This window comes from Dendrobates tinctorius, unplaced genomic scaffold, assembly GCF_039654945.1.
Source record: "Dendrobates tinctorius isolate UK_male_01 unplaced genomic scaffold, ASM3965494v1 ptg000202l, whole genome shotgun sequence".
NCBI lineage: Eukaryota > Metazoa > Chordata > Amphibia > Anura > Dendrobatidae > Dendrobates > Dendrobates tinctorius.
In genome coordinates this window covers 530,481-558,366 of record NW_027361869.1, presented here as the reverse complement: position 1 = coordinate 558,366, position 27,886 = coordinate 530,481, and the positions used below count along the sequence as shown (strand labels likewise).

The window sequence follows — 27,886 nt, the reverse complement described above, 5'->3', positions numbered from 1 at the left end:
ACAGGGAAATCTCTGTCCCTGCCCTGAAAAATAAAAACATCAAACAGGGTCGGAGCTCAGGAGGAATACTGATCTGGCATAAAGAGGAGCTCCACTAGTACATCAAACCGGTGAAGAGAGGAGGCAGCCACATATGGATCAGGATCAGCAGCTCCATCCTCACCTCTCAGTCTGATGTCTATCTCTGCGCCACCTATATACCACCGCCAGAGTCACCCTACTTCAATCCAGACTGCTTCGAGATCTTACAAAGAGAAGCCGCCCACTATCAGGGCCTGGGCAAAGTTCTCATCTTTGGAGACCTCAATGCAAGAACAGGGAGAGAAAACGACTTCCTGACCACGGATGGGAACATCTACATATTTGGAGCAGAGAATAACGGCCAAGACTCAGTAGTCACAGAGAGAAACAGCTATGACAGTACAGTCAACAAAAGTGGTAAAAAGCTCCTGAATGTATGCAGAAGTTTAGAACTTCATATTCTTAACGGACGAACCAAAGGAGACTCCTTAGGGAGGTGCACACTAAACTCCCATGTAGGGAGGAGTGTAGTAGATTATGCCATTACAGATATGAACCTGGCAAATATCAGCGCCTTCATAGTCTCCCCACAAACGCACCTGTCAGACCACAACCAACTTCTTCTGTACCTGAAATCTACAGAGAAACCATCCACTCAAAAGCCACAGTAGAGCGGCCTCTTCACCCGGCCTCCATCCTATAAATGGCACAAAACGTCGGCATTAAAGTATAAAGAGGTTCCCAGCAGACCTGAAATACAGCGGATGCTCCACCACTTCTACAACTACGAGTACCAGCCTAACCCAAAGGGAGTGAGTCAAGCTGCAAAAGACCTCAACAATATATTCTATGCAATGGCCAGACTGTCCGACCTTAAAAAAGTCAACTACAAGAGACCAAAAGAAAAACAGATCAATGGATGGTTTGACAGAGAATGTAAAGCCGTACGGAAGACCCTGAGAACAGCCTCAAACAAGAAACACAGAGACCCCAACCACCCGGGTCTGAGGGAAGCCTATGAAACCATACAAAGGCAGTACAAAACCATCCTCAGGAGGAAGAAGCAGAGTTACATCTCCACCAAACTTAACCAACTCCAAGACGCCCTCCAAGACAACTCCTTCTGGGAACTATGGAACCACATGGGCACAAAAGACAAGAAAAACAACATCCATATCCAAAATGGCAACATCTGGCTCCAGTACTTCAGAGACCTCTATAAAGACATTCCAAAGGAAGAACTAAGCCAAGAACAGGAAAACATAATGGCAAAACTAAAAGCAATGGAGGAAAAAGTAAAAAATTTCCAAAACCCCGTGGATGCACGTATTACATTACAGGAAGTAGCAGAGAGAATCTCTTCCATAAGATGTAGAAAAGCCGGTGGCCTGGATGGAATCCTACCAGAAATGCTGAAGTACAGCCCACCAGAAATACAGGCCGCAATGGTTAAACTCTTCAATATTGTGCTAAGTGCCGGCTACTTCCCTCCTACCTGGAATCAAGGCCTCATCACACCCATCCACAAGAATGGGGACAGGTATGACCCAGCCAACTACAGAGGAATATGTGTCAGCGGCAACCTGGGAAAACTGTTCAACAGCATCCTGAACAAGAGGATCCTCAGTTTCCTCACCGAGCACAACGTCCTCAGCAAGAGCCAAGCAGGGTTCATGCCAAACCACCGCACTACTGACCACATCTACACCCTGCACAGCCTCATTCAGAGCCACGTCCACAATACAAAGAACGGGAAGATATACGCCTGTTTCGTGGACTTTAAAAAGGCCTTTGATTCGGTGTGGCACCCAGGCTTATTCCTGAAACTGCTGGAGAGCGGAATAGGAGGAAAGACCTATGATGTTATCAAAAGCTCCTACACCGAGAACCTCTGCAGTGTGAGTGTGAACGGCAGAAGAACGGCTTATTTCCAGCAGAGCCGGGGAGTCAGACAAGGCTGCAGCCTAAGCCCAACGCTCTTCAACATTTACATCAATGAGCTGGCTACCGCTCTGGAATCTTCCACAGCACCAGGTCTCACCCTCCACGACGTGCAGGTGAAATTCCTGCTGTATGCAGATGACTTGCTGCTTCTGTCACCAACCGAGAAAGGCCTCCAAGACAACCTGAAAATCTTAGAGAAATTCAGCTCCACCTGGGCTCTACCGGTCAACCTAAAGAAAACCAACATCATGGTGTTCCAGAAGAGAAAGAGAAAATCAGACCAGCACCCTTCATTTATCCTCAACAACTGCGCCCTTACAGGAACGGACAAATATACCTATCTGGGCCTAGAGATTCACCGATCAGGGAGCTTCAAACAAGCCATAGAGACCCTGAAAGACAAGGCATGCAAAACCTTCTATGCCATCCGAAGGAAACTCTACCATCTAAAGCCACCAGTGAGGGTCTGGTTAAAAATCTTCGATTCTATCATCTCCCCAATCCTCCTGTATGGCAGCGAAGTCTGGGGTCCTCACACCTACCCAGACTGGTCAAGGTGGGATTCAAGCCCAACAGAGATATTCCACCTGGAATTCTGCAAGCACCTTCTCCAAGTCCATCGGAGCACCTCCAACAGTGCTTGCCGGGCCGAGCTGGGCAGATTCCCTCTACACCTAACGGTTCTAAAGAGGGCACTGTCATTCCGGGCTCACCTACGTAGGAGCAATCCAAGCTCCCATCACCATAAAGCCCTGACACATGTAGGGGAAACAGAAAAACCAGGACCCTCGGAACAGCTCACCCAAACCCAACCTGACCAGAAAACCAATCACAACAACCTGACAAAAGCCGGAATCAGGAAGATGGTAGACGAAGGCCAGGAGAGGTACGTAAGTGACTGGAAGAACGACATCATCAGCTCACAGAAACTGACCATGTACCAGAGTCTACAGAGAGACTACAGACTGGCTCCATACCTGGAGAAACTCCAGGACCCCAAAGACCGCAAGATCCTGAGCCGGTATAGACTCAGTGCCCACAGTCTGGCCATCGAATCCGGCCGACACAGGCAGAGCTACAAGCCCAGGGAGGAAAGACTGTGCCAACACTGTGACCAGGAGGCCCTGGAGGATGAGACCCACTTCCTGCTACACTGCTCCAAGTACTCAGCAGTGAGGGACACTCACTTCAGGAGACTCTCACATCTCTTCCCGGATTTCACCACCATGAAGGAGGAAGAGAAAACATACATCCTGCTGGGGGAAGAAGAGAGAGCAGTGGAGATAGCAGCGCAATATGTGAACGAATGCCATAGACTGCGAGAAAGAGAACTCTGATATGCCATGGACTTCTATGGCACCCACCCTGGATATGCCCCAATCCCCCATCCACCTTCCCTATGCCATGGACTTCTATAGCCTCATCCTGGATCTGCCCCCATGCCGCCATCCACCTTCCCTATGCCATGGACTTCTATAGCCCCAACCTGGATCTGCCCCATCCACCTTTCCTACAGCCCCTTCCCAACATCCCTACAGTCCCTATCCCTATTCCCTTCTGTACACCTGCTTTGGCAAAACTAATGTGTATTTAGTCCTGCCAATAAAGCTTCTTTGAATCTTGACTGTATGGGCTCCTGTCAGGTATATATTATTGTAGATATAGACTGTACGGGCTCCTGTCAGGTATATATTATTGTAGATACAGACTGTATGGTTCCTGTCAGGTATATATTATTGTAGATATAGACTGTATGGGCTCCTGTCAGGTATATATTATTGTAGATATAGACTGTACGGGCTCCTCTCAGGTATATATTATTGTAGATATAGACTGTGTGGGCTCCTGTCAGGTATATATTATTGTAGATATAGACTGTACGGGCTCCTGTCAGGTATATATTATTGTAGATACAGACTGTATGGTTCCTGTCAGGTATATATTATTGTAGATATAGACTGTATGGGCTCCTGTCAGGTATATATTATTGTAGATACAGACTGTACGGGCTCCTGTCAGGTATATATTATTGTAGATATAGGGTGTACGGGCTCCTGTCAGGTATATATTATTGTAGATACAGACTGTATGGTTCCTGTGAGGTGTATATTATTGTAGATATAGACTGTATGGGCTCCTGTCAGGTATATATTATTGTAGCTATAGACTGTATGGCTCCTTTCAGGTATATATTATTGTAGATACAGACTGTACGGGCTCCTGTCAGGTATATATTATTGTAGATACAGACTGTACTGGCTCCTGTCAGGTATATATTATTGTAGATACAGACTGTACGGGCTCCTGTCAGGTATATATTATTGTAGATACAGACTGTACGGGCTCCTGTCAGGTATATATTATTGTAGATATAGACTGTATGGGCTCCTGTCAGGTATATATTATTGTAGATATAGACTGTACGGGCTCCTGTCAGGTATGTATTATTGTAGATACAGACTGTACAGGCTCCTGTCAGGTATATATTACTGTAGATATAGACTGTATGGCTCCTGTCAGGTATATATTATTGTAGATACAGACTGTATGGGCTCCTGTCAGGTATATATTATTGTAGATACAGACTGTACAGGCTCCTGTCAGGTATATATTACTGTAGATATAGACTGTATGGGCTCCTGTCAGGTATATATTATTGTAGATATAGACTGTACGGGCTCCTGTCAGGTATATATTATTGTAGATATAGACTGTATGGCTCCTGTCAGGTATATATTATTGTAGATATAGACTGTACGGGCTCCTGTCAGGTATATATTATTGTAGATATAGACTGTATGGGCTCCTGTCAGGTATATATTATTGTAGATATAGACTGTACAGGCTCCTGTCAGGTATATATTATTGTACATACAGACTGTATGGGCTCCTGTCAGGTATATATTATTGTAGATATAGACTGTACGGGCTCCTGTCAGGTGTATATTATTGTAGATATGGACTGTAAAGGCTCCTGTCAGGTATATATTATTGTAGATATAGACTGTATGGGCTCCTGTCAGGTATATATTATTGTAGATATAGACTGTACGGGCTCCTGTCAGGTGTATATTATTGTAGATATAGACTGTATGGGTTCCTGTCAGGTATATATTATTGTAGATATAGACTGTATGGGCTCCTGTCAGGTATATATTATTGTAGATATAGACTGTACGGGCTCCTGTCAGGTGCATATTATTGTAGATATAGACTGCATGGGCTCCTGTCAGGTATATATTATTGTAGATATAGACTGTATGGGCTCCTGTCAGGTATATATTATTGTAGATACAGACTGTACGGTCTCCTGTCAGGTATATATTATTGTAGATGCAGACTGTACGGGCTCCTGTCAGGTATATATTATTGTAGATATAGACTGTACGGGCTCCTGTCAGGTATATATTATTGTAGATATAGACTGTACGGGCTCCTGTCAGGTGTATATTATTGTAGATATAGACTGTACGGGCTCCTGTCAGGTGTATATTATTGTAGATATAGACTGTACGGGCTCCTGTCAGGTATATATTATTGTAGATATAGACTGTATGGTCTCCTGTCAGGTATATATTATTGTAGATATAGACTGTATGGTCTCCTGTCAGGTATATATTATTGTGGATATAGACTGTACGGGCTCCTGTCAGGTATATATTATTGTAGATATAGACTGTATGGGCTCCTGTCAGGTATATATTATTGTAGATATAGACTGTCATCCTGGATCTGCCCCCATGCCACCATCCACCTTCCCTATGCCATGGACTTCTATAGCCCCAACCTGGATCTGCCCCATCCACCTTTCCTACAGCCCCTTCCCAACATCCCTACAGTCCCTATCCCTATTCCCTTCTGTACACCTGCTTTGGCAAAACTAATGTGTATTTAGTCCTGCCAATAAAGCTTCTTTGAATCTTTGAATCTTTGAATCTTGAATCTTTGACTGTACGGGCTCCTGTCAGGTATATATTATTGTAGATATAGACTGTATGGTCTCCTGTCAGGTATATATTATTGTAGATATAGACTGTACGGGCTCCTGTCAGGTATATATTATTGTAGATATCCTGGATCTGCCCCATCCACCTTTCCTACAGCCCCTTCCCAACATCCCTACAGTCCCTATCCCCTTCTGTACACCTGCTTTGGCAAAACTAATGTATATTTAGTCCTGCCAATAAAGCTTCTTTGAATCTTGAATCTTGATATAGACTGTATGGGCTCCTGTCAGGTATATATTATTGTAGATATAGACAGTACGGTCTCCTGTCAGGTATATATTATTGTAGATATAGACTGCACGGGCTCCTGTCAGGTATATATTATTGTAGATATAGACTGTACGGGCTCCTGTCAGGTATATATTATTGTAGATATAGACTGTATGGGCTCCTGTCAGGTATATATTATTGTAGATATAGACTGTATGGTCTCCTGTCAGGTATATATTATTGTAGATATAGACTGTACGGGCTCCTGTCAGGTATATATTATTGTAGATATCCTGGATCTGCCCCATCCACCTTTCCTACAGCCCCTTCCCAACATCCCTACAGTCCCTATCCCCTTCTGTACACCTGCTTTGGCAAAACTAATGTATATTTAGTCCTGCCAATAAAGCTTCTTTGAATCTTGAATCTTGATATAGACTGTATGGGCTCCTGTCAGGTATATATTATTGTAGATATAGACAGTACGGTCTCCTGTCAGGTATATATTATTGTAGATATAGACTGCACGGGCTCCTGTCAGGTATATATTATTGTAGATATAGACTGTACGGGCTCCTGTCAGGTATATATTATTGTAGATATAGACTGTACGGGCTCCTGTCAGGTGTATATTATTGTAGATATAGACTGTACGGGCTCCTGTCAGGTATATATTATTGTAGATATAGACTGTACGGGCTCCTGTCAGGTATATATTATTGTATATATAGACTGTATGGGCTCCTGTCAGGTATATATTATTGTAGATATAGACTGTACGGGCTCCTGTCAGGTATATATTATTGTAGATATAGACTGTATGGGCTCCTGTCAGGTATATATTATTGTAGATATAGACTGTACGGGCTCCTGTCAGGTATATATTATTGTAGATATAGACTGTATGGGCTCCTGTCAGGTATATATTATTGTAGATATAGACTGTATGGGCTCCTGTCAGGTATATATTATTGTAGATATAGACTGTATGGGCTCCTGTCAGGTATATATTATTGTAGATACAGACTGTACGGGCTCCTGTCAGGTATATATTATTGTAGATACAGACAGTACGGGCTCTTGTCAGGTATATATTATTGTAGATATAGACTGTACGGGCTTCTGTCAGGTGTATATTATTGTAGATATAGACTGCATGGGCTCCTGTCAGGTATATATTATTGTAGATATAGACTGTATGGGCTCCTGTCAGGTATATATTATTGTAGATACAGACTGTATGGGCTCCTGTCAGGTATATATTATTGTAGATACAGACAGTATGGGCTCTTGTCAGGTATATATTATTGTAGATATAGACTGTACGGGCTCCTGTCAGGTGTATATTATTGTAGATATAGACTGTACGGGCTCCTGTCAGGTATATATTATTGTAGATATAGACTGTATGGGCTCCTGTCAGGTATATATTATTGTAGATATAGACTGTATGGGCTCCTGTCAGGTATATATTATTGTAGATATAGACTGTACGGGCTCCTGTCAGGTATATATTATTGTAGCTATAGACTGTATGCGCTCCTGTCAGGTATATATTATTGTAGATATAGACTGTACAGGCTCCTGTCAGGTATATATTATTGTAGATATAGACTGTATGGGCTCCTGTCAGGTATATATTGTAGATATAGACTGTACGGGCTCCTGTCAGGTGTATATTATTGTAGATATAGACTGTATGGGCTCCTGTCAGGTATATATTATTGTAGATATAGACTGTATGGGCTCCTGTCAGGTATATATTATTGTAGATATAGACTGTATGGGCTCCTGTCAGGTATATATTATTGTAGATATAGACTGTATGGGCTCCTGTCAGGTATATATTATTGTAGATATAGACTGTATGCGCTCCTGTCAGGTATATATTATTGTAGATATAGACTGTACAGGCTCCTGTCAGGTATATATTATTGTAGATATAGACTGTATGGGCTCCTGTCAGGTATATATTATTGTAGATATAGACTGTACGGGCTCCTGTCAGGTGTATATTATTGTAGATATAGACTGTATGGTCTCCTGTCAGGTATATATTATTGTAGATATAGACTGTACGGGCTCCTGTCAGGTGTATATTATTGTAGATATAGACTGTACAGGCTCCTGTCAGGTATATATTATTGTAGATATAGACTGTATGGGCTCCTGTCAGGTATATATTATTGTAGATATAGACTGTACGGGCTCCTGTCAGGTATATATTATTGTAGATATAGACTGTATGGGCTCCTGTCAGGTATATATTATTGTAGATATAGACTGTATGGGCTCCTGTCAGGTACATATTATTGTAGATACATACTGTACGGGCTCCTGTCAGGTATATATTATTGTAGATATAGACTGTATGGGCTCCTGTCAGGTATATATTATTGTAGATATAGACTGTATGGGCTCCTGTCAGGTATATATTATTGTAGATATAGACTGTACGGGCTCCTGTCAGGTGTATATTATTGTAGATATAGACTGTATGGGCTCCTGTCAGGTATATATTATTGTAGATATAGACTGTATGGGCTCCTGTCAGGTATATATTATTGTAGATATAGACTGTATGGTCTCCTGTCAGGTATATATTATTGTAGATATAGACTGTACGGGCTCCTGTCAGGTGTATATTATTGTAGATATAGACTGTATGGGCTCCTGTCAGGTATATATTATTGTAGATATAGACTGTATGGGCTCCTGTCAGGTATATATTATTGTAGATATAGACTGTATGGTCTCCTGTCAGGTATATATTATTGTAGATATAGACTGTACGGGCTCCTGTCAGGTATATATTATTGTAGATATAGACTGTACGGGCTCCTGTCAGGTATATATTATTGTAGATATAGACTGTACAGGCTCCTGTCAGGTGTATATTATTGTAGATACAGACTGTACGGGATCCTGTCAGGTATATATTATTGTAGATATAGACTGTACGGGCTCCTGTCAGGTATATATTATTGTAGATATAGACTGTATGGGCTCCTGTCAGGTATATATTATTGTAGATATAGACTGTATGGGCTCCTGTCAGGTATATATTATTGTACATATAGACTGTATGGGCGCATGTCAGGTATTTATTTTTGTAGATACAGGCTGTATGGGCTCCTGTCAGGTATATATTATTGTAGATAGACTGTACGTGCTCCTGTCAGGTATATATTATTGTAGATATAGACTATACGAGCTCCTGTCAGGTGCATATTATTGTAGATATAGACTGTATGGGCTCCTGTCAGGTATATATTATTGTAGATACAGACTGTATGGGCTCCTGTCAGGTATATATTATTGTAGATATAGACTGTACGGGCTCCTGTCAGGTATATGTTATTGTAGATATAGACTGTATGGGCTCCTTTCAGGTATATATTATTGTAGATACAGACTGTATGGGCTCCTGTTAGGTATATATTATTGTAGATATAGACTGTACGGGCTCCTGTCAGGTATATATTATTGTAGATATAGACTGTATGGGCTCCTGTCAGGTATATATTATTGTAGATACAGACTGTATGGGCTCCTGTCAGGTATATATTATTGTAGATATAGACTGTACGTGCTCCTGTCAGGTATATATTATTATAGATACAGACTGTACGGGCTCCTGTCAGGTATATATTATTGTAGATATAGACTGTACGGGCTCCTGTCAGGTATATATTATTGTACATACAGACTGTATGTTTCCTGTCAGGTATATATTATTGTAGATATAGACTGTATGCGCTCCTGTCAGGTATATATTATTGTAGATACAGACTGAACGGGCTCCTGTCAGGTATATATTATTGTAGATATAGACTGTACGGGCTCCTGTCAGGTATATATTATTGTGGATATAGACTGTATGGGCTCCTGTCAGGTATATATTATTGTAGATACAGACTGTATGGGCTCCTGTCAGGTATATATTATTGCAGATATAGACTGTACGGGCTCCTGTCAGGTGTATATTATTGTAGATATAGACTGTATGGGCTCCTGTCAGGTATATATTATTGTAGATACAGACTGTATGGGCTCCTGTCAGGTATATATTATTGTAGATATAGACTGTATGGGTTCCTGTCAGGTATATATTATTGTAGATATAGACTGTACGGGCTCCTGTCAGGTATATTTTATTGTAGATACAGAGTGTATGGACTCCTGTCAGGTATATATTATTGTAGATACAGACTGTACGAGCTCCTGTCAGGTATATATTATTGTAGATATAGACTGTATGGGCTCCTGTCAGGTATATATTATTGTAGATATAGACTGGACAGGCTCCTGTCAGGTATATATTATTGTAGATATAGACTGTACGGGCTCCTTGCAGGTATATATTATTGTAGATATAGACTGTATGGGCTCCTGTCAGGTATATATTATTGTAGATACAGACTGTATGGTTCCTGTCAGGTATTTATTATTGTAGATATAGACTGTATGCGCTCCTGTCAGGTATATATTATTGTAGATACAGACTGTACGGGCTCCTGTCAGGTATATATTATTGTAGATATAGTCTGTATGGGCTCCTGTCAGGTATATATATTATTGTGGATATAGACTGTATGGGCTCCTGTCAGGTATATATTATTGTAGATATAGACTGTATGGTTCCTGTCAGGTATATACAGTGGGGAAAAAAAGTATTTAGTCAGTCAGCAATAGTGCAAGTTCCACCACATAAAAAGATGAGAGGCGTCTGTAATTTATATCATAGGTAGACCTCAACTATGGGAGACAAAAAAAAAAAATCCAGAAAATCACATTGTCTGTTTTTTTTTATTTTATTTGCATATTATGGTGGAAAATAAGTATTTGGTCAGAAACAAAATTTCATCTCAATACTTTGTGATATATCCTTTGTTGGCAATGACAGAGGTCAAACATTTTCTGTAAGTCTTCACAAGGTTGCCACACACTGTTGTTGGTATGTTGGCCCATTCCTCCATGCAGATCTCCTCTAGAGCAGTGATGTTTTTGGCTTTTTGCTTGGCAACACGGACTTTCAACTCCCTCCAAAGGTTTTCTATAGGGTTGAGATCTGGAGACTGGCTAGGCCACTCCAGGACCTTGAAATGCTTCTTACGAAACCACTCCTTCGTTGCCCTGGCGGTGCTTTGGATCATTGTCATGTTGAAAGACCCAGCCACGTTTCTCTGTCCTGGGCCCTGTATTGTTCAACATCTTTATCAACGATTTAGATGAAGGAATTGAGGGTAAACTGATTAAATTTGCTGATGACACAAAGCTAGGAGGGATAGCTAATACTAGAGAAGAGAGAGAGAGGATTCAAAAAGATTTAAATAAACTGGAGAAGTGGGCAGCAACTAACAGAATGGTTTTTAACAGGGAGAAATGCAAAGTACTACATCTGGGCAATAAAAATGAAAAAAGCATATATAGAATGGGAGGAATAGGGCTAAGTGACAGCACATGTGAAAAAGACTTGGGTATACTAATAGATCACAGACTGAATATGAGTCAACAGTGTGATGCAGCAGCAAAAAAGGCAAATGCAATTCTAGGATGTATTAACAGAAGCATACAGTCTAGATCACGTGAAGTCATTATTTCCCTCTACTCCTCTTTGGTCAGACCTCATCTGGAATATTGTGTCCAGTTTTGGGCACCACATTTTAAAAAAGACATCAACAAACTGGAGCAAGTTCAGAAAAGAGCGACCAGAATGGTGACCGGTCTGCAAACCCTGTCTTATGAGGAAAGGTTGCAGGATTTGGGAATGTTTAGTTTGCAAAAGAGAAGACTGAGAGGAGACTTAATAGCTGTCTACAAATATCTAAAGGGCTGTCACATTGTAGAAGGATCAACTTTATTCTCATTTGCACAAGGAAAGACTAGAAGCAATGGGATGAAACTGAATGGGAAGAGATACAGATTAGATATTAGAAAAAACTTTTTGACAGTTAGAGTGATCAATGAGTGGAACAGGCTGCCACGAGAAGTGGTGAGTTCTCCTTCAATGGAAGTCTTCAAACAGAGGCTGGACAGACATCTGACTGGAATGATTTAGCGAATCCTGCTTTGAGCAGGGGGTTGGACCAGATGGCCCAGGAGGTCCCTTCCAACTCTACGATTCTATGATTCTATGATTCTATGATTAATCTTCAATGCCCTTGCTGATGGAAGGAGGTTTGCACTCAAAATCTCACGATACATGGCCCCATTCATTCTTTCATGTACCCGGATCAGTCGTCCTGGCCCCTTTGCAGAGAAACAGCCCCAAAGCATGATGTTTCCACCACCATGATTTACAGTAGGTATGGTGTTTGGTGGATGCAACTCAGTATTCTTTTTCCTCCAAACACGACAAGTTGTGTTTCTACCAAACAGTTCCAGTTTGGTTTCATCAGACCATAGGACATTCTCCCAAAACTCCTCTGGATCATCCAAATGCTCTCTAGCAAACTTCAGATGGTCCCGGACATGTACAGGCTTAAGCAGTGGGACACATCTGGCACTGCAGGATCTGAGTCCATGGTGGCGTAGTGTGTTACTTATGGTAGGCCTTGTTATATTGGTCCCAGCTCTCTGCAGTTCATTCACTAGGTCCCTCCGCGTGGTTCTGGGATTTTTGCTCACCGTTCTTGTGATCATTCTGACCCCACGGGGTGGGATTTTGCGTGGAGCACCAGATCGAGGGAGATTATCAGTGGTCTTGTATGTCTTCCATTTTCTAATTATTGCTCCCACAGTTGATTTCTTCACTCCAAGCTGGTTGGCTATTGCAGATTCAGTCTTCCCAGCCTGGTGCAGGGCTACAATTTTGTTTCTGGTGTCCTTTGACAGCTCTTTGGTCTTCACCATAGTGGAGTTTGGAGTCAGACTGTTTGAGGGTGTGCACAGGTGTCTTTTTATACTGATAACAAGTTTAAACAGGTGCCATTACTACAGGTAATGAGTGGAGGAAAGAGGAGACTCTTAAAGAAGAAGTTACAGGTCTGTGAGAGCCAGAAATCTTGATTGCTTGTTTCTGACCAAATACTTATTTTCCACCATAATATGCAAATAAAATGAAAAAAAACCAGACAATGTGATTTTCTGGATTTTTTTTTCTCAGTTTGTCTCCCATAGTTGAGGTCTACTTATGATGTCAATTACAGACGCCTCTCATCTTTTTAAGTGGTGGAACTTGCACTATTGCTGACTGACTAAATACTTTTTTTCCCCACTGTATTATTGTAGCTATAGACTGTATGGCTCCTGTCAGGTATATATTATTGTAGATACAGACTGTATGCGCTCCTGTCAGGTATATATTATTGTAGATACAGACTGTACGGGCTCCTGTCAGGTATATATTCATAGAATCATAGAATCGTAGAGTTGGAAGGGACCTCCTGGGCCATCTGGTCCAACCCCCTGCTCAAAGCAGGATTCGCTAAATCATCCCAGTCAGATGTCTGTCCAGCCTCTGTTTGAAGACTTCCATTGAAGGAGAACTCACCACTTCTCGTGGCAGCCTGTTCCACTCATTGATCACTCTAACTGTCAAAAAGTTTTTTCTAATATCTAATCTGTGTCTCCTCCCATTCAGTTTCATCCCATTGCTTCTAGTCTTTCCTTGTGCAAATGAGAATAAAGTTGATCCTTCTACAATGTGACAACCCTTTAGATATTTGTAGACAGCAATTAAGTCTCCTCTCAGTCTTCTCTTTTGCAAACTAAACATTCCCAAATCCTGCAACCTTTCCTCATAAGACAGGGTTTGCAGACCGGTCACCATTCTGGTCGCTCTTTTCTGAACTTGCTCCAGTTTGTTGATGTCTTTTTTAAAATGTGGTGCCCAAAACTGGGCACAATATTCCAGATGAGGTCTGACCAAAGAGGAGTAGAGGGAAATAATGACTTCACGTGATCTAGACTGTATGCTTCTGTTAATACATCCTAGAACTGCATTTGCCTTTTTTGCTGCTGCATCACACTGTTGACTCATATTCAGTCTGTGATCTATTAGTATACCCAAGTCTTTTTCACATGTGCTGTCACTTAGCCCTATTCCTCCCATTCTATATATGCTTTTTTCATTTTTATTGCCCAGATGTAGTACTTTGCATTTCTCCCTGTTAAAAAACATTCTGTTAGTTACTGCCCACTTCTCCAGTTTATTTAAATCTTTTTGAATCCTCTCTCTCTCTTCTCTAGTATTAGCTATCCCTCCTAGCTTTGTGTCATCAGCAAATTTAATCAGTTTACCCTCAATTCCTTCATCTAAATCGTTGATAAAGATGTTGAACAATACAGGGCCCAGGACAGAGCCCTGTGGTACCCCACTTGAGACATTCTTCCAACTGGATGTGCAGCCATTTACGACCACTCTTTGGGTCCGATCACTAAGCCAGCTATGAATCCACCTAACAGTTGCCTTGTCCATTCCATACTTAGTCATTTTTTCAATAAGGATTGTATGAGAGACTTTGTCAAATGCTTTGCTGAAGTCAAGATATACTATATCTACAGCATTTCCTTGATCCACCCAATCAGTGATACCGTCATAGAAGGAAATTAAGTTAGTCTGACATGACTTATTAGTTACAAACCCATGCTGACTCTGTTTGATCACTTTATTCTTATCCAGGTATTGACTTACATGTTGTTTAATAATTTGTTCAAAGATCTTTCCTGGTATAGAAGTCAGACTCACTGGCCTATAGTTGCCTGGGTCCACCTTCTTCCCCTTTTTGAAGATAGGAACAACATTTGCTCTTCTCCAGTCTTCTGGCACTTCTCCTGTTCTCCAAGAATTTTCAAAGATTATGGAGAGTGGTTCAGAAATTTCTTCTGCTATCTCCTTCAGTACTCTGGGGTGTAATTCATCTGGACCTGGAGACTTGAATTCATTTAGGTTAGCTAAGTGTTTCCTCACTATCTTTCTGTTTATAGATATCCTGGATTCTTCTATTCCCTTAATAGGACAGTGAATAACAGTTGGTGTTACATTTCCTTTCTGAGAGAAAACAGATGCAAAATAGGAATTTAAAAGTTCAGCCTTCTCAACATCCTGTCTTACCATTTCATCATTTTCATCCTGTAAAAATCCTATAGCATCTTTGACTTTTCTTTTACTTTTGACATATCCCCAAAATCCTTTATTATTGCTTTTGACATCTCTTGCAAGCCTCAATTCATTTTCAGCTTTAGCTAATCTGATTTGTGCCCTGCAGATTCTGCAGACAGCATTATATTCTTCTTTAGATATGCCTCCCTCTTTCCATTTTATAAACATGTTTTTCTTCCTTTTTAGCATGTGCTTAAGTTCTGTGTTCACCCATCCTGGTTTCCTTAAATGCTTCCTATTCTTCCCTCTTTTCGGAATTGTTAACAACTGTGCTTTGAGAATTTCATTTTTCAAGATTTCCCATCCTTCCTGGACATTTTTGTCTTTAAGGATATCCAGCCATTGGATCCCTCCAATTATCTTTCTGAATCCCTTAAAATCTGCCTTTCTGAAATCTAACCTTGACGTCTGAGTCTTCACAGGTCTTCCGCCTCTAGTTATCCAAAATTCTAAAATAGCATGGTCGCTACCTCCTAGGGTCCCAGCCACTTTTACCTCCTCAACCATTTCCTCCCTGTTTATAAGGATTAGATCCAAGCTAGCAGTTCCCCTTGTTTTCTCCCCTACCTTTTGGAAGATAAAGTTGTCAGCAAGAGAGGATAAGAATTTCCTTGACCTGTTAGTTTTGCCTGAGAGAGATTCCCAACAAATGTCTGGATAGTTGAAATCTCCCATGACAACTATGTCATATTTTTTGGAGAACTTGGCCATTTGATGCATAAAGAGTTCATCCATATCTTCAGCTTGCACAGGCGGCCTGTAGTAAATGCCTACAATGGTGTCCTTTCCATTGTTCTGTCCTTGTATTCTTACCCAAACAGTTTCCACAGAACTCCCAGTCTCTGAAGCTTCAATCTCTGTGCAGATATACGCGTTTCTAACATACAATGCAACACCCCCTCCTCGTTTATCAAGTCTGTTTCTTGCAAATAAGTTGTATCCTTCTAGTCTTGTATTCCAATCATGTGTATTGTCCCACCAAGTTTCAGTGATTCCAATGACATCATATTTCTGTTCCTGTGTTAGTAGTTCCAATTCTCCTTGTTTGTTGCCCATGCTTTGTGCATTAGTATAGAAACATTTTAGTTTGTGATTGGTTTCTCTTTCTCCAATATTGTTATTAATTAGATTCTTTCGTCTTTGTTCTTCCTTTCCACTTCTATTAGCAGAGTTCTCAATAGCATTTGTCAGGTGTATGGCTTTTTCTGGTCTTTTGCTTCCCTTCCCATGTTGTTCTAGTTTAAAGCTCTCCTTACAAGTGTAGCAAGGCGACTTCCAAATACATGCTTTCCAGTCTTCGTAAGGTGCACCCCATCTCTAGCAAGTAGTCCATCGTATAAGTAGTTCACTCCGTGATCCAGAAATCCAAATCGTTGCTGACTGCACCATCTATTATTGTAGATATAGACTGTATGCGCTCCTGTCAGGTATATATTATTGTAGATACAGACTGTATGCGCTCCTGTCAGGTATATATTATTGTAGATATAGACTGTACGGGCTCCTGTCAGGTATATATTATTGTAGATACAGACTGTATGGGCTCCTGTCAGGTATATATTATTGTAGATATAGACTGTATAGGCTCCTGTCAGGTATATATTATTGTAGATATAGACTGTATGCGCTCCTGTCAGGTATATATTATTGTAGATACAGACTGTATGGGCTCCTGTCAGGTATATATTATTGTAGATATAGACTGTACGGGCTCCTGTCAGGTATATATTATTGTAGATATAGACTGTACGGGCTCCTGTCAGGTATATATTATTGTAGATACAGACTGTATGGGCTCCTGTCAGGTATATATTATTGTAGATACAGACTGTATGGGCTCCTGTCAGGTATATATTATTGTAGATACAGACTGTATGGGCTCCTGTCAGGTATATATTATTGTAGATATAGACTGTATGGGCTCCTGTCAGGTTTATATTATTATAGATATAGACTGTACGGGCTCCTGTCAGGTATATATTATTGTAGATATAGACTGTACGGGCTCCTGTCAGGTATATATTATTGTAGATACAGACTGTATGGGCTCAAACATGATCGCAGTGTACCGGAGGATTAGGGAAGCATCGTCAGGGAGGGGGCTCCCTGCGTGCTTCCCTGAGACCCCCAAAGCAGCACGATGTGCTGCTCTGCTCTGACGGTCTCCTTCCCGGATCCAAGATGGCCTCGGTGGCCTGCAGGGAGGCAGCTTCCTCAGTGCCTGCAGAGAGCAGGCACGGAAGAAGTGCTGTGCAAACTGTCAGATCAGCGATCTGACACATTACAGTAATGTCCCCCCCGGGACAATAAGATAAAGTGAAGGAAAAAAAAAAGCGTAAAAATTATTTTTAAAAAAATCACTAAATAAATAAAAAAAATTCCCTAATTCATTTTTTGGAAATAAAAAAGCAAAACAATAAAAGTACACATATTTAGTATCGCCGCGTCCATAACGACCCGCCCTATAAAACTGTCCCATTAGTTAACCCTTTTAGTGAACCCCTTAAAAAATAAAAATAAAAAGCAAAGCAAAAAACAATGCTTTATCATCATACCGCCGAGCAAAAGTGCAATAACACGCGATCAAAAAGATGGATAGAAGTAACCATTGTACTGCTGAAAATGTCATCTTGTCCTGCAAAAAAGAGCCACCACACAGCATCATCAGTGAAAAAATAAAAAAGTTATAGTTCGCTGAATAAAGCGATGCAAAAATAATTATATTTTATATAAAATTGTTTTCATTGCATAAAAGTGCCAAAACATAAAAAAGACATACATGAGGTATCGCTGTAACCGTACTGACCCGAAGAATAAAACCGCTTTATCAATTTAACCACACGTGGAACGGTACCCCCTAAAAGAAATTCATGAAATGCTGGTTTTTGTTTATTCTGCGTCCCATAAATCAGAATAAAAAGTGATCAAAAAAAGTCACGTGCCCGAAAATGGTACCAATAAAAACGTCAACTCGTCCCGCAAAAAATAAGACCTCACATGACTCGGTGGGTGAAAATACGGAAAAATTATAGCTCTCAAAATGTGGTGATGCAAAAACGTCTTTTAGCGTATGACAGCTGCCAAACATAAAACCCGCTATAAATAGTAAATCAAACCCCTCGTTATCACCCCCTTAGTTAGGGAAAAATAATAAAATTTAAAAAAATGTATTTTATTTCCATTTTCCCATTAGGGTTAGGGCTGAGATTAGGGTTAATGATGTGTTAGGGTTGGAGTTAGAATTGGGGGGGTTTCCACTGTTTGGGCACATCAGGTGCTCTCCAAACGCAACATGGCGTCTGATCTCAATTCCAGCCAATTCTGCGTTGAAAAAGTCAAACGGTGCTCCTTCCCTTCCAAGTTCTGCCATGCGCCCAAACAGTGGTTTACCCCCACATATGGGGTATCAGCATACTCAGGACAAATTGCACAACAACTTTAGTGGTCCAATTTCTCCTGTTACCCTTGGGAAAATAGGGGGCAAAAATATCATTTTTGTGGAAAAAAAATGTTGTTTTTTATTTTTATGCCTCTACGTTATAAACTTCTGTGAAGCACTTGGGGGTTCAAAGTGCTCACCACACATCCAGATAAGTTCCTTGGGGGGGTCTAGTTTCCAAACTGGTGTCATTTGTGGGGGGTTTCCACTATTTAGGCACATCAGGGGCTCTCCAAGCGTGACATGGCGTCCGATCTCAATTCCAGCCAAAAAAGTAAAATGGCGCTGCTTCCCTTCCGAGCTCTGCCATGCGCCCAAATAGTGGTTTACCCCAACATATGGGGTATCGGCGTACTCAGGACAAATTGCACAATAACATTTGGGGTCCTGTTACCCTTGGGAAAATAAAAACTGGGGGTGAAAAGATCATTTTTGTGGAAAAAATATGATTTTTTTAATTGTACAGCTGTACGTTATAAACTTCTGTGAAGCCCTTGGGGGTTCAAAGTTCTCACTACATATCTAGATAAGTTACTTGGGGGGGTCTAGTTTCCAAAATTGGGTCACTTGTGGGGAGTTTCCACTGTTTAGGCACATCAGTGGCTCTCCAAAGGTGACATGGAGTCTGATCTGAATTCCAGCCAATTTTGCATTGAAAAAGTCAAATGGCGCGCCTTCCCTTCTGACCTCTGCCATGTGTCGAAACAGTGGTTCCCCCCCACATATCAGGTATCAGAGTACTCAGGACAAATTGCACAATAACTTTTGCAGTCCAATTTCTCCTGTTACCCTTGGTGAAAAAAAAAAAAAAATTGGACCTGAATTAATTTTTTTGTGAAAAAAAGTTAAATGTTCATTTTTTTTTAAACATTCAAATAAATCCTGAGAAGCACCTGAAGGGTTAATAAACTTCTTGAATGTGGTTTTGAGCACCTTGAGGGGTGCAATTTTTAGAATGGTGTCACTTTTGGGTATTTTCTACCATATAGACCCCTCAAAGTGACTTCAAATGTGATGTGGTCCCTAAAAATAAAATGGTGTTGTAAAAATGAGAAATTGCTGGTCAACCTTTAACCCTTATAACTTCTTAATAAAAAAAATTTTGGTTCCTAAATTGTGCTGATGTAAAGTAAACATGTGGGAACTGTTATTTATTAAGTTTGTTGTGTGCCGTATCTCTGTGATTTAAGGGCATAAAAATTCAAATTTGGAAAATTGTGAAATTTTCAAAATTTTTACCAAATTTGTTTTTTTCACAAATAAACGCAAGTTATATGAATGAAATTTTACCACTAACATGAAGTACAATATGTCATGAGAAAGCAATGTCAGAATCACCGAGATCCATGGAAGCGTTCCAGAGTTATAACCTGATGAAGGGACAGTGGTCAGAATTGCAATAGTTGGCCCGGTCATTAATATGCAAACCACCCTCGGGGGTAAAGGGGCTAAACTACTGTGTTTTCTTGGGGCAGGGCACATCCTGGGGACCTTTACACACAGGCATGAGGTAAAAATCGGGTGGCCATTGAGCGGACTTACTTATGTCTACCATATTTACAGACACACATACATGTCCTGCTATTTGCCCCAATTTTGGTTGTTGCTCCATTGTAGCCTCCTTCTTGGGTTGACCATTTTGAATTTGCACTTTATATTTACCTACCATATGCCTGCATATATCTGTACATCAGGACTTTTTTGATTGCATCTTTTACTCTTGTGGCATAATTATTGTTATATTGACCTTTGCTATACTTCAATAATAATAATGGTATGGTACTATGTTATAATATCAACTGGCCACATTACATTGATTTGAAATCATTGTCCCCTGTGTTGACCCTTTTTCTTTGATATTGTGTTCCCCACCCCTCCTTATGGTTTGTGTATTTCACAATTAATATTTTTCTTTATTTGAATATTGGACATTCCTTCGGGGTTCTTTGTCGTTGGTTACTCTAATTTCTGATCTGTCCTTTTGCATTGTCCATTTGTGCACTGATGATAATGATAGTTTGGACTTAGTGTTGATTTTATCATTCATTTTATATATGTGCACTTTGCCTTGGAATCTTTTTGGACCTTATACACACTAGTCTAGAGTGGTGTACATATGTCCCTAAGCCAATGTGCATAATGGAAATAACTTCTTATACTCAACTTCTTATACTCACCTACGAGGCGGTCTGGTATTATGTTTGTCACTGGTCTTCATCCAGCGCAGTCCTCCGTCCTGTGGATGATGCATCGTACGTCATCCACACAACCTCCCCATCACGCTTCTGTGCAGGAACTTGTCTCTACCCTGCCAAGCACAAAGTATTGCAAAGCGCAGAGAGAAGTGAGCCTGCACCGGAGCGCGATGGAAGACACTGTGTGGATGGACTTAGGACGCACTATCGCCTCAAAGAAAGAAGGACAGTGATAGAAGAGCAGGAGGCACCTGATTTAGACTAGCGAAGCCCATTGGATGGGACTGCCCCTAGGCAAGTCTAATAAGTAATTAAAAAAACAAACAATTAACGTTATGTAGATTGGCATTCCAGAATCTTGTGTGTGTATATATATATATATACACACTCATACATACACATTCAGGTAGTGGTCGTGCTTTATAAAATGCTGTAGAGGGTATACAGGTAGTGGTTGTACTATATACACAGTATTCTACAATGCTGTATATGGCGACATACAGGTAGTGGTAGCACTTTATATTGGGGGGTGGGACAGAAACCATGATTGAATACCCTGTAGTAAATAAACAGCAATAGTGCATGAAAATATAGGGTACTTTAACAAGTCTTTTTTTTAATTAAAAAAAAAAAAAAAATGCAAAAGCCATCTTACCATTTCACAGTGACCCTAATGGGGACAGTCCTAACTAATATTAAAAACCTTTGTATATTGATTTGGTTTCCCATTTCTGTGTGTCCACTATTTGGGTCTAGTCCTTCTCAGTCCTTATCCACATGCATGTCACAGGACTAAACGGTAAGGTTTTAAATATTAGAGTTAGAACTGTCCCAGTTACGGTCACCGTGAAGTGGTGGGATGGCTTTTTTTTGTTAACTAAATCCCCTATATTATTTTCATGCACTATGCTATTTACTGCAGGGCATTCAATCATGCTTGTCTGTTTTTTTTTCTGTTCAGTGACCAGTGTGAACGTGCGCTTACACGCTCCATACACACCAGTTTGTACCGGTTTTTTTATGGGGAAAACCTGGTGACAGGTTCCCTTTAGGCTGGATTCACATGTAGCGGAACTCTCCCAGAAATTACCGCGACAATTCCGGAATTCCATTCCGCGGGAAAATCGTTTTAAATTCCCGCGATTTTCCTGCGGAAAAACTAGCATTTTGCAAGCGTAATTAGCTTGCAGAATTGCTAGCGTTTTCCAAGCGATCTGTAGCATCGCTTGGAGAACTGATTGACAGGTTGGTCACACTCGTCAAACATAGTGTTTGACGAGTGTGACCAACTTTTTACTATTGAGGCCGCCTATGCGGCATCAATAGTAAAAGATAGAAAAGTAAAAAACAATAAAAAAAAAATAAATATATTGTTATTCTCACCTTCCGACATCCCGCGCAGCCTTCCCGCCTCTCTCCACGGTCCCAGTAATCCTCTGCAACAATTACCGCAATGACGTCTGTTCCCGCGGGATGACGATGTCTCACGGTCATTCGCGATGACGTCGTGAGAATAACCGCGAGACTTCGCGATCCCGCGAGAACAGACGTCATCGCTCGCAAAGGCTTATTGGGACCGGGAGCGTGGAGAGAGGTGGGAAGGCGGCGCGGGACGCCGGAAGGTGAGAATAACAATATTTTTTATTTTAAATTATATTTTTTTTTTACAGGGATATGGTACCCAAAGCCTGGAGGACAGTCTCCTCTCCTCCGGACAGTAGGTACCATCTGCAAATGTTCTGCTTACTTTTCGCATGGTGTGCACAGCCACATGCGGAAAGTAAGCAGAACAATGCATTCCTATGGGTGCGGGATCACCGCGATTCCGTGAAATTAATGAGTATGCTGCGTTTACCACGAAGCGATTCCGCCGCGGTAAAAACCGCAGCATTGCGGTATCCCATAGGAATGCATGGGATGCTTATTTTTCGCGGCAAAAACATCGCGGAAACACGAAAAAAACGCCACGTGTGAACTCAGCCTTAGGCAGGTTTACATCTATGCAGCTTGTACAAGAGAACTTCGTGGTTTCAAAAGTGGTTTACCTGTCTAACCCTGTTATTTGTCCTGCCCCATGCATGAAATAAAAAGCTAAATTACAATATGGAGACTTAGAGCAATGTTTTATTTACATTCAGAACCAGTTTAAGAGGAACAAATTAAGATTTCCCACAGAAATCTCAGACTTTTACTTACAGAAATATTGGCTAAATAACATTCTTACATATATAGAAACCTTTCTAATTTTATAAAAGTGCATTTTTTTTGCATTGAAAACTTTTGCTTGTTTCATTTTATGCATTTCTTATGTATTGTACAACTAATATGCTGTTGGTGCACACGGGCAGGACTGATGGAAGGGTCTGTGTCTCGGCCCCCCCAGGCCTGCTTTCGGTGTTTCAGACCAGAGATCATAATACCTGCCTTGAATAGTGAAGGAGACGGCAGCCAACCCTGAGAGACATCCAAGGTGGGAACACGCCGTCATGCCAAAGGGAGTCTGCTAGATCTAGGCCTAGCAGACCAGCGCTGATGGGTTCGTGGACGCCAGGAGGGGGCTGGCCTGAATGAAGGTCTCTTTTCCTGTCGAGTAGGAGAGTTGTCCTGTTGGTTGTTTTTTTTGGACAGAACATTTTCAAAACAACCACAATTGGACTGTGCACCTCTTGGGAAGCGGGAGTTTAGTCCTCTGTTGCAGAAGAAAAGTCCTCTTACCCTGATAGGCAGAGGGCAGGAAGCACTACAAAGTTGGCGTGCATGATTGTTCAGGGCGCTGGTGGTGTGGCTCGGCCACCGGAGAAGGCTAGACGAGAGCTTGGATTTTTTTTTTTTTTTTTTTTTAAGCATAGGGTCGCAGGAGCATCTGGAAAACGTGGAGGCCGCATGAAGGAAGGTTTCCCAAGGAGACGTCCATATTGCTTAGGAGAAAACTAGGACATATTTGTCCTGTCCCTTCATTTTTTTTTTAATGGAGCCACCTCACTGCCTGGTAGGACATACCTGTCCTGAAGATCCCAAATCCTTCTTCGCAGACTGGTGTTGAAGACGGGCATGGAATAACCTGAACACAGACTTTCGGGCGACTGGCAGGTAACGGATTTGTCTTCCCTCCTTACTCTATCTGGCTCTGGGCAGCGAGAGGGTAGGGGATTAGTGGCAAGGACCGTCCGCCGGGAAACCCCAAACACTCTTGATGTGTTAGGGCCCTGCCTCGTAGACCACAGATGATGCGGTAGTGACACAATTCTAGGTGGGAGATCAGAGTGATAATTCCACTCTGTCGCCCTCAAAAGCCATATCTGAAAGAAAAAGGGAAATCATTAATAAAAAAATCAAGACCTAAGGCAGAAACCAGCCTGGGCGGTCCGGACCCATGTCTGCCTCCTACTGGCACTAAGCTAAAGCGGATTAGGTTCGTGCCAGTTGGTGGTGTACCCTCCTCTCTGGGGGGGGAGAAGGGGGATGAGACCTAATTTTTTTTTTTTTTGCATAGCATAAGCAGCATACCAACCATAGCTTTTTCTGTGCTCCAATGAAGCATTAACCACCTTGCACACCACCAATTAGAGGGCCACACAGCCTAACCCCCCTCTCCAATCATAAACCTCCACCTCACACTAATCAGTGGACCCGATAGGATAAACCCAACAAAACCAAAACGCCCCCTCCACCCCAAGTGCAAATCCCCATCAGATGCCCCCTCCCCTCCCTCACATGCACCAACCCCCCAATCGGACGCCATCCCAGCTTAAACCCCCCATTGGATGCCCCTCCCCCACAGCATCAATCCCATCGAACGTCTAACCCCCAAGCATAAACCTCTATCAGATGTCCACACCCCCCCCCAGCATTGCTCCTATCAGACACCAACCCCCCACACCCAAGCATAAGCTCCCATCGGACGTCCAACCCCCCCAGCATAAAGCCTCATCGGACGTGCACCCCCCCCAGCATAAAGCCTCATCGGACGTGCACCCCCCCCCAGCATAAAGCCTCATCGGACGTGCACCCCCCCCAGCATAAAGCCTCATCGGACGTGCACCCCCCCCAGCATAAAGCCTCATCGGACGTGCACCCCCCCCCAGCATAAAGCCTCATCGGACGTGCACCCCCCCCCCAGCATAAAGCCTCATCGGACGTGCACCCCCCCCCCCAGCATAAAGCCTCATCGGACGTGCACCCCCCCCCCCCAGCATAAAGCCTCATCGGACGTGCACCCCCCCCCCAGCATAAAGCCTCATCGGACGTGCACCCCCTTCAGCATAAAGCCTCATCGGACGTGCACCCCCCCAGCATAAAGCCTCATCGGACGTGCACCCCCCCCAGCATAAAGCCTCATCGGACGTGCACCCCCCCCCCCAGCATAAAGCCTCATCGGACGTGCACCCCCCCCCCAGCATAAAGCCTCATCGGACGTGCACCCCCTTCAGCATAGAGCCTCATCGGACGTGCACCCCCTTCAGCATAAAGCCTCATCGGACGTGCACCCCCCCAGTATAAAGCCTCATCGGACGTGCACCCCCCCCCAGCATAAAGCCTCATCGGACGTGCACCCCTCCCAATCATAAACCCTCATCGGACGTCCACCCCCCCAATCATAAACCCTCATCGGACGTCCACCCCCCCAATCATAAACCCTCATCGGACGTCCACCCCCCAAGCATAAACCCTCATCGGACGTCCACCCCCCCCCCCCCAAGCATAAACCCCACCGGATGTCCATCCCCCCCAGCATAAACCCTCATCGGATGTCTACCCCCCGTCGGACAACCCCCCCCCCCCCCCCAAGCATAAACCCCCACCAGATGGCACCTCTCCCCCAAACAAAAACCCCCTACCAGTTGAGCGTCTACCCCAAAATCAATCCCCCCCTTTCAAGTCACAACAGATGCAGACCGATCCGCCCCAAGCATCAAGTCCCCAAAACACTCAGACACCACAATTGTGCATTAAATCCCCCCCCCCCCCCCCCCGAGTCCAACCAGACCAGGGGGGGGTTAATGCACACTTTTGGGGTCTGGTTGTCCCCGAGTGGGTTAATGAACACTTGTGTCATCTAGTTGGGCTTCTGTGTGGGAGATTAATGCACACTAGTGGGGTCTGGTTGTCCCCAGGGTGGGTTAATGCACGCTTGTGGGGTCTGGTAGGGCTTCCGGGGGGTAGGGGGAGATTAATGCACACTTGGGGGGTCTGGTTGGGCCCTGCATTAACCCCCCCAAGGAGTCAACCAGACCACAAAAGCATGCATTAACCCCCCTCCCCGTGAGCCCAGCCAGACACACAAGCATGTATTAATCCCCCCCCCCCAGGGAACCCAACTAGACCTCACAAGCGTGGATTAACCTCCTCGTGCTTGTGGGGTCTGGCTGGCTCCGGGGGGGGGTTAATGCACGCATGTGGGGTTTGGCTGTCTCCTGGGGGGTTAATGCAGGGCCCAACCAGACCCGGCAAGCTTGCATTAACCCCCCTGGGAGCCCACCCTTACCACTCAACCGTGCACTAACCCCTTGGGACCCTACCCTTACCACTCAACCGTGCACTAACCCCCCCCGGGACCCTGCCAGACCCTGCAAGCATGCAGTAACCCCCCCCCCGGGAACCTACCAGACCCCGCAAGCGTGCAGTAACCCCCCCGGGACCCTACAAGTGTGCAGTAACCCCCCCCCCCGGGACCCTACCAGACCCCGCAAGCGTGCAGTAACCCCCCCCAGGACCCTACCAGACCCCGCAAGCGTGCAGTAACCCCCCCCCAGGACCCTACCAGACCCCGCAAGCGTGCAGTAACCCCCCCCCCCCGGGACCCTACCAGACCCCGCAAGCGTGCAGTAACCCCCCCCAGGACCCTACCAGACCCCGCAAGCGTGCAGTAACCCCCCCCCAGGACCCTACCAGACCCCGCAAGCGTGCAGTAACCCCCCCCCCCGGGACCCTACCAGACCCCGCAAGCGTGCAGTAACCCCCCCCCCCCCCGGGACCCTACCAGACCCCGCAAGCGTGCAGTAACCCCCCCCCCCCCGGGACCCTACCAGACCCCGCAAGCGTGCATTAAACCCCCCAAAGCTCCCAGATCACACAAACATTAAGTCCCCAAATCCCACTAGATAGCCCCGAGTATCAGCCCCCTCAACCAAAAACCTAAGAAGACATCAACCCGTTAATTAATAAACACTCCTGTTTGTCAGTGAGGCCGCTGACCTCGCTCCCTGCTGCTCACAGACGCCGGCATCAGACGGCTGAGACCAATGTGTAATGGAGGCTTCTCTTCCTGCTTTTGCCAAGTCAGAGAGAAGAGCCAGGACTGTGGAAACCGGATTTCTATTTAAAAAAAAAGAGCCGTTTAAAGAGCCGGCTCTTTATGGTGAGCAGAGCCGAATCACCAAAAAAGAGCCGAACTTCCCATCACTAGAGAGAACACGACCCCCGGTATGACGCGTCCCCGGAAATTACGTCATACCTGGAAGGAGCCGTAGCGTCTCCCATAGCAATCAGCTAATCAACTCCCTCCCACCCATCGTGGATCCGGATCCCCTTCTGAGCTGTGATTGGTGGACGGACGGAGGCGTTTCTGTCTCTGGCCCGGGACAAGCACTGGGAGTTCTCCTCGCTGCGTCGCTCCAAGTGGTCCACGCTGTGCATGCTGGGGGAGCTGCGCACACAGGGACAAGACAGATGTGTGCACACCTGCAACGAGTGCAAGCACCAGGGGGAGACGGCGGGCACTGTCCTGTATGTGAGGTGAGTGGGGGCAGGGCTGCCACTAGGGATTTCAGGGCCTCATATGGCAAAATTATCGGGGCCCCCTTGAGACGCCGCCCAGGCTCCACCCCTCGAACTGTCCACAGCCCCACCGCTCTCTCTTGGAAAAACTCCACTTCTCACCAATCACACATTAACCCCTTCACGACCTTTGACGCCAGAACGACCCATGACGCCTATGTGGCGTCATGACTTTAAAGCCCCCCTG

The 27,886-nt window shown here is 43.6% G+C and overlaps 1 protein-coding gene and 1 long non-coding RNA gene across 4 annotated transcripts in view; one reads left to right on the top strand and one right to left on the bottom strand.

The window, feature by feature from the left end:
• LOC141057033 (uncharacterized) overlaps window positions 1-27,886 on the top strand; it is a 140,270-nt gene that overhangs the window by 84,855 nt on the left and 27,529 nt on the right. Inside the window, exon 1 of one of the 3 annotated variants that reach the window (XM_073553526.1) lies at window positions 27,523-27,657. The exons of the other annotated variants lie outside the window; for them this stretch is intronic. Within the exon in view, the coding sequence (XP_073409627.1) occupies window positions 27,592-27,657 (66 nt within the window). The 5' untranslated portion in view covers window positions 27,523-27,591. Of the gene's footprint in view, window positions 1-27,522; window positions 27,658-27,886 lie in introns of those variants that run through there. 3 annotated transcript variants of the gene reach the window in all.
• Window positions 23,027-27,253, bottom strand: LOC141057034 (uncharacterized). Its single transcript, XR_012221968.1, has 2 exons — window positions 27,118-27,253; window positions 23,027-24,221 (listed from the first exon to the last, which is right to left on the bottom strand). It is a non-coding gene; the product is annotated as an uncharacterized lncRNA (long non-coding RNA).